Source organism: Histoplasma capsulatum, genomic scaffold, assembly GCF_000149585.1.
Source record: "Histoplasma capsulatum NAm1 scaffold_1 genomic scaffold, whole genome shotgun sequence".
Lineage (NCBI taxonomy): Eukaryota > Fungi > Ascomycota > Eurotiomycetes > Onygenales > Ajellomycetaceae > Histoplasma > Histoplasma mississippiense.
In genome coordinates, this window is record NW_001813982.1 from 2,350,763 (window position 1) to 2,358,129 (window position 7,367).

Sequence of the window (7,367 nt, forward strand, 5' to 3'; positions counted from 1 at the left end):
ATGGGAATAGCTAGATCTTAAGAGAGAGAGGGCTGTCAACTATCGCGTTTATAGAACCAAAACCATCACCTTCAAGATCTGATAAATTTTCAGCTGCATCACTGTAAACACTTTCACTTGAATCGGATTCATCACCATCCACGTATGGAATCGAAGATATCCTTGAATCGGGGGTGGAATCAGGGATTACTGGTCTTGGTTGGCGTGTATTATCAATGTTTTGGCGCATTTCGTGTTCTGGAAGAGCCATTGGAGATGAAACCCATCCTGGCATCCTGGCCCACTCGCCACTAATATTTTCCTCAGCAAGAGCAGGAGTAGCTGGATGAATTGAGATAATAGGTATATTTTCACTCCGCCATCGCTCTCTAACAGCTTTTCCCCCAACATCAAGGCTCTCGCTCGAGGCCTTTTGTACCTCTGATGGAGGGGAGCTAGTAATATCTCCTGGATGGGCATAATCGTCCGGATCCTCCAAGTCCTCGCTGGATGAACTCGTTTCAGATGGGGAATCGTAACCAGTCCCTTCAACTGACGTGACTTCTGGGGGGATCGGGTTACCAGGGACGAAGGGGTTGGTATCTTGGGGGCGGGAATGCTTGCTCTGGTGTAAGATTTCGCGGAATGCATTGCCACTAGCTGATGTCCTCGGTGACGAAGGTCTGTCGTGAACCTGCCGCCTGTCATGATCCTCGATCAACCATCTCCTTCCACGAATACTGCCAAAAGAAGGAAGTGCTGGACGAGGTTTCATGACTTCGTTGAACGCATCCTCATCACTCCCATTCCTGATGTTAAATCGGTAGCCATTCCTTGCAAGACTTGAATTCTTTGATCCTGAACCCCATAGAGCGCTTGAGGAAATGGGCGACCCCGGCCCTTGAGAAATTGAAGCAGTGGCAGAAGCCCCTACTACCTCCGGCTCATCTTCGAAGCTGACCTTAGGGGTGCGTTTTTTGTTCCCATCCCTTTGGCCATCATCTGATTCAACCGATGTGCCATCAGGAGATTCACTCTGTGCTTGAAGCGATTTAGACCAGTTATTCGAATTGTGATTGCCTGGGCTAGATTGAGGAGTTGGGTGTTTTAAGGCTGATTTCGCAGGAGACATTGACCGTGGGGGAGGGTCATGAAGTCTTTCGCCGCTAAGGGAAACAACAAGATGGCTAGAAAAGTGTGTGGTACGAGTCGGGCTGATCGAATGAGGTCTTTCGTTATTTCTACCTTCGGCGCTAGCACTGACTGTGTCGTGCGCGTGGCCAATGGATAGAGCCTCTAAAGGAGTATGTGAAGTAGAGCCAAAATCTGTAGATGGCGAGGTATCGACTGTAAAGCCAGTTGGCATAGATATTTTATCGCTTTCGACATCTGCTTTAGGACTATCTGGGTATTTAAACTCGGGTAAACTCCCCGAGTCAGTGGATTGGTCGGTTTGAATAGTTTTGTGATCATGTACTTCTGATGGATCCGTTATCTGTTGTTCCTTGGTTTCAGCTTCTCGGTTACCATATTGTTGAGTGGTTCGCGCTTTCGTTTGGCTTGATTTGGGGGAAGGATGACGGTCCTGCTCGGCGTCTTCCCCGTGTACAGTGGAGGGCATATGATGGGAGTGTGCAGGGTCTTGCTCTTCAGGAGAAGTGCTTGCCTCGGTTTCAGTGATTGCATGAGTAGCTCCAATCCTGGACCTCTTCGATTCGTCATGTTCTGTATGAAAAGCACTCAAATCTGGATATGATTGGGCTCCCTTGGCAGCTGCAGTTGTAGGAGTCGTCGTAGATTTGGATGATCGAGCAACAATATAGTTTTGAGAAAGTCCTTCATCCAGGCCCATTCCATCATCATCAGAAACTAGAGGATTCGCGACAAGCTTTTGAATTGGAGATTGGGGTGGGGAATTTGGACGAGCGTGTGTGGGGTAGGAAAAGTTGATCGAGCTCCGGCTGTCCTGCCTTTCTAGCTCTGGAAGACTATTCAAAGTTCGAGGGGAGCGAGGGGAACTGGGCTTTCGTAGATCAGGTGATCGACTTGAACGCGCGACAGGATTAATCACGCGAGAGGACGACTCCAGGCTAACGGCTCGTTGATGGGCAAGAAAGTTCTGGGGAATCGGAGGGACAGGGCTAATATCTCTCTCACTAGAGCCAGCTATTGAAGCCGGATGAGCCAGGGGTTGATCTCGAAAAGTCCTCGAGCTCATAGAACCGGAGCTACTCCTCCTATATAAGCGACCATTTTGAGTGAGAGGTTGAGCCACATCTTCCTTAGCACTGCCGACAGACAATTGCCTCCGCAGCATACGTTTTGTCTGGACGTTCTCGACGGAGGTGGGGGTAGGTGTATGTGTGCGAAGGGCTGCTGCCGCAGCGGCCGTAGATAATGCGGCATTGGCTTGGGAGGCTCTGAATGCTTGAGCAGCAGCGGTCTGGGCAGATGGTGACGGATTGGAATTTAAGGGCTAAAAGACAATTCGGCAGTTGCATCAGTAACAGGGTAACAGGTCTGCAGGGGAAAAGGGTATAGGAGGGGTGGCCCAGAGATCGTGGACTGTAGGACGAGCTCCAGAGCTGTTAGGGTAACTCACCGCATGTGCAGAGGATCTTTTGCGACGGAACATAGCGAAAGGTTCACTCGCCAGGAAAGGATATCAACCATGGGAAACGAAAGCTCGCAACAAGGAGGCAATTGATACAGTAAATAATTACAACCAAAGATTGCTTGAAATAAATAGATGCCCGAGAGAGTCGTTTTTCTGCGTCGACATGCGCAAAACTTCATTGAGGATTAATCTCGGGGTTGCTGAAAATCAATACGAGCTATTGTACGGAGTAAGTCTTGCAGCATCGTTGCGTGTCACGATTCATCACTCCACAGGGAATAAGTTGACTGCACCGGGCAGCAACAAGGAGGTATATGATGCGATGGATTGGGAGAGCAGATGATTCTGCTGGTTTGAAGCAGGAGATGGTGTGAAGGTGCGTTGTCCATGCCTGGCAGAGCAAAAAAACGGGTGGAGGTTGTTGGTCTGGTCGCATCCGGCTAGGATTGGCATGACATCAACGGCCTCCGGGTGAGAAAGATCTATTTTCTTTCATCCACCCCAGCCTTATGGGTTTGTTTGGGGTTGCGGAGGGAGGCACTACTAAGGTATCTAGTTTCCTTCAAGCCAAAACTGATACGGAACTTTTTTCCCCACTGGTCTTACGGAGAGGAAACTCTTCAAATATAGCCACGGCGGTAACTGCCAAGTCACCTGATATCGGTCTTGGATAGAATCAATCACCTTTACGAGATAATCCCGCCAAGCACAGTCCGTGAAAAATTAAAGGGAGGGGTCAGGACTATTGATCTCATTTGGTTCCTGGGACATCTCAAACAACCAGAGCGCCGTTGAGAGAACCGAATTTTTCCAGGTGTTTCCCAACTCCTTGACAAGTGTCATGTTCAAACGATCAATTGCAGGGGTCCCAATCAGGTTTCTCGCCTTCCCAAAACCCCGTCACCATTGACACTGCCGCACGACTCCGACCGTAACCCAGAGGATGGAAGCTAGGATGCTTGATGTTGAAAGGAGTACTCCGTTGAGCGCGCCACTTATAATATAATAAACCGATCCTTTCTCAGTGTGATGCTAGAGGAGGGTATGTACTGAGTAGTTAACTAATACGTTGAACAAGTCAGCTATTTAAGCACGGTGAAGTCACACCAACCTGCCAGGATATTGCCAGGCAGACAGTAGGTTTCAATTATCAATCTCTTTACGTCCGCGTAGAGGTCAGTGAGCAGTCGTTGAAGCAGAATTCCATATATAATAGAGATTTATGAAAACTTTACAGATGTGCAAAGCGATAGAGATACTTATATTATAGAAATCCAATGGGAAATCTATGTTATAGAGGTCCAACAGAAAGCCCCGCATTATAGCCCGCACAAATATATTTATTGTAGAGATGGGAATTAAGATCTCGAAGATAGGAAGGTAGTTAGATAAGACAAATCTTTCTACTTCATATATCTTGGTCTGTCAGCTTGGAGAAAAGCCTTCAACATCACTCATCTTCACTTCTTATATGTATCTATGTTATCTGTCACGGTCGACCCCAGGAAGCCAGCCGATGGCCATTTTGGCCTACGGTTTTCTACCTTGCTACTGCCCGGCCAGTGATGGACCGTAAGCTATCCATTGCAGTAGGTATAAAAAGCCATAAAAAAGAAATGCAATGTCATTGGCTTTATATTTATTAATAAGAAGTAATAGGAAGGTTATAAAAAGGGGTTGCAGACATAATGGATAAGAGATAAAGAAGAGGTTGCACACCCATCAGGCTTTGGCGTACTAGTAATACTGTATATATGTGTAAACTCCCCACGGCTCTATCGCCTGCCCGCTTTTTGTTTGATCTGGTAATATTTACCGGATAACGATGGGAGCCAAAGATTATCTTCAACATAGTGGACAATCCCTCAAGCGCTAAACATACAGCAATACCATCTTGTTTGGATTCGTTTGTACGTGGAACTCAGCGAGGCTGCGATGTCGGGTCCATTGCTCCCTCCGTTGCCTCTGCCGCAGGGGGTCTCTTCGAGACAGATTGATTCCCGCCCGAACGGCCTCTCGTTCCATATCCTCGAAGCGGGGTATACTGCTGACAGAGAACGACCCTTAATAGTGCTTCTACACGGCTCTCCAGAGCTCGCATTTTCATGGCGGAAAGTGATGAGTGATGCCGTTGCTCGCAAGCCAGGGCTGCTACATCGTTGCTCCCGATCAACGTGGTTATGGCCGTACAACAGGCTGGGATAACCGAGATTTCGCAAATGTTGACTTGAACGAATTTTCAATGACAAACCTGGTCCGCGATGTTATTGTCCTTGTTCACGCCCTAGGGTATCGAGACGTCAAGTGCTTGGTGGGCCACGACTTTGGCGCAGTAGCGGCTGCGTTCTGCGCTTTGGCTAGACCTGATTTTTTCAAAAGTGTTGTTTTGATGAGCCATCCGTTCAAAAAGGTCCCAAGTCTACCAACTCTCAATACTATTACTGCGCAAGCCATAGGGACACCCGAGAGCGGACTGCCACCCGCCGCTTCAAATACTAGTATCCATACGGATCTCGCATCGCTGGGTCGTAGGCATTACAAATGGTACTATTCAACCCAGCCAGCAAGCTCAGAAATGACAAACCCACCCAATGGACTCCACGAGTTCCTTAGGGGACGCCTCTTGGTCGAAGAATACTCCCCACCCACTCGCATCTTGGACCTGCTTCCGAACTCACCCAACTCCCATATTACTACGTCATGCCGCTAAACGCTATTTACTATGCCAGAGGCAATAGCAGCAGACATGGCGCAGGAGGATCCTTCTGCCATTCAGGATTCCCAATCCTGGCTGCCAGACAGCGACCTTGAAGTTTACGTATTGGAATTCCGTCGGAAAAGTTTCCAGGGAGCGCTTAACTGGTACCGGGTGTGCACCAACTCAGATCCCACGGCGGCCTGCAAACGCGATATTGACATCTTCGCTGGGAAGCGGATGGAATGCCCCATGGCATATATCTCCGGCAGTCAGGACTGGTGAACGTATCAAGTGCCAGGCGCTGTGGAGGCGATGATGACCAAGGAGGTTTACGCTGATTTTCGCGGTTTGAAGTTTGTAGATGGTGCGGGACACTGGGTCCAACAGGAGAAGCCAGAGCAGGTGACCAGTGGCATCTTGGAGCTGATACGCTCCTTGGAGTGATCGCTTAACAATGCTTGACCCGAGGGACGTCTCTAGAGCGGCTATGCATGTCGTGGCGGTGGTGGATGATGATGCTGGATGTGCCAGCTAAATGTACATACCTCACGTAGTTATCATGATTGCAACCACCCAAATCGAGTGCAATGCTTCAGTGAGCCGTATCCCCGTTGACAATCGAGCTTACTAGTAGCATATCGCATTTTCTGCTAAATGTGTGTTTTAAAGGGGGTTCAATATTCCCCTCATCGTGCAAATTCGAATAGGATAATCTATTTGAGCCCGGTCCCTGTCTATACAGTGAATGAGGTGAATCATAATAAGTACATTACTACGACCCTCTCTGCCACACCAAGTATTTTACCTACTTTATTTATTAAGCCAATCTAATATCTACTGATACTATTTCCTAACGATCCCAGCATATAGTCAAGTAAAGGAAACAAAGAGAGAAGTAAAAGATATCTTTTGAGCGCCCCATGTATGTTCTTGCGAAACCGCACCACTTACCCATGCACTGTCACTATTTCCAGCCCCTTTCATCGTTCAGAACAAAATGCGGTGGCCATTTAATCCAATATCAAACCATTTTCACATCATAGTAGACCTCCTATGATAATCATATCGAAGATTTCGCTCGGGTTGATAAAACGATGTGCAACACCCGTATTTTCAACTTTTTTCCAGGGATGTGGATGGATGGAGAGTCGATCCGACACTCCTTGTCCGACAAGGACAGTCATAAAAAAACGATGATAGGAAACAGTAGTTAGATATCGTCATGAATCGAGTCGTGTTATTGCGGTGCTTTGTAAAATGGTATAACTTAAATCACTTGTAGCGAGTACAGCCGCAGACAGCAAATGCAAACGCTCCATCGCCACAAACAACGACGTCCTTCAACCTGCAGAGCAAAACATTAACATAAAAAGAGGAGAAGGGAAAAGGAAAAAGGAGGCAGGACGTTGTTAAGCTTCTGAGGAAAACAACCGAGCCGAGAATCAGAACGCAGAGCAACGAGTCTGGGCAGCTTGGAGTGTCGAAATAGAAAATTGGTATACAGACCCCAATTCACCCTAGCGAAAGGTCCAGCCAAATTTGACAGAAAAAAAAAAAAGCCAAAAAAGAAAGGAGTGGTTTGAGCGCAGCAAAGAATAAAATGAAAATAAGAAGTATGAATGTAACCCCAGTTTCAAAATCAAACGCCTACCAAAGATACGCTTTGCGGAAGGATTATAAAAGGAATCAAAGGGAGATAGAAAATTTTTGCTTTGAAGCAATAGATATCGAGACGGGAATGGAAAAAAATGCTGCGACTAAATCAAACAAAATTCGGGCGACATTAGCCCGTTTATTTCAATTTCTGGCTTTTATTTTATTTTATTTTTTATATCATTCTCATTCCCCCTTTCGGCTTAAAATAGGAGGCCAAAAGAGCCGACCAGCAGCATTGGAACAAGAGCATAGGTCAGTTGCGATGATGAGACGGTTGAGGAAGCGGCATTCTGGACATCCATCGCGAATAGGTATCTGGCTGATAAGTGGGTGGAGTTGAAGCAGTTTTACCTTGGTCACCTCTGGGACATCTTCAGGTTTCTGCTAGGGTGATATCGACGCACTTACAAAGGGTGG

At 47.2% G+C, this 7,367-nt stretch overlaps 3 protein-coding genes across 3 annotated transcripts; 2 read left to right on the forward strand and 1 right to left on the reverse strand.

Moving 5' to 3' along the window:
- Nucleotides 1–10: 10 nt before the first annotated feature.
- On the reverse strand, nucleotides 11–2,614 carry HCAG_00684 (predicted protein; the record flags this gene model as incomplete). The annotated part of the gene is made up of 3 exons (XM_001543588.1): nucleotides 11–2,145; nucleotides 2,299–2,455; nucleotides 2,582–2,614. 3 exons carry the CDS (start codon nucleotides 2,612–2,614, stop codon nucleotides 11–13), a joined length of 2,325 nt encoding a protein of 774 aa, XP_001543638.1.
- A 1,011-nt stretch (nucleotides 2,615–3,625) lies between these two features.
- Nucleotides 3,626–3,980, forward strand: HCAG_00685 (predicted protein; the record flags this gene model as incomplete). Its single annotated transcript, XM_001543589.1, has 3 exons — nucleotides 3,626–3,638; nucleotides 3,698–3,771; nucleotides 3,894–3,980. 3 exons carry the CDS (start codon nucleotides 3,626–3,628, stop codon nucleotides 3,978–3,980), a joined length of 174 nt encoding a protein of 57 aa, XP_001543639.1.
- Nucleotides 3,981–4,721: 741 nt separating this feature from the next.
- On the forward strand, nucleotides 4,722–5,738 carry HCAG_00686 (predicted protein; the record flags this gene model as incomplete). The annotated part of the gene is made up of 3 exons (XM_001543590.1): nucleotides 4,722–5,124; nucleotides 5,326–5,562; nucleotides 5,656–5,738. 3 exons carry the CDS (start codon nucleotides 4,722–4,724, stop codon nucleotides 5,736–5,738), a joined length of 723 nt encoding a protein of 240 aa, XP_001543640.1.
- Between the last annotated feature and the right edge of the window lie 1,629 nt (nucleotides 5,739–7,367).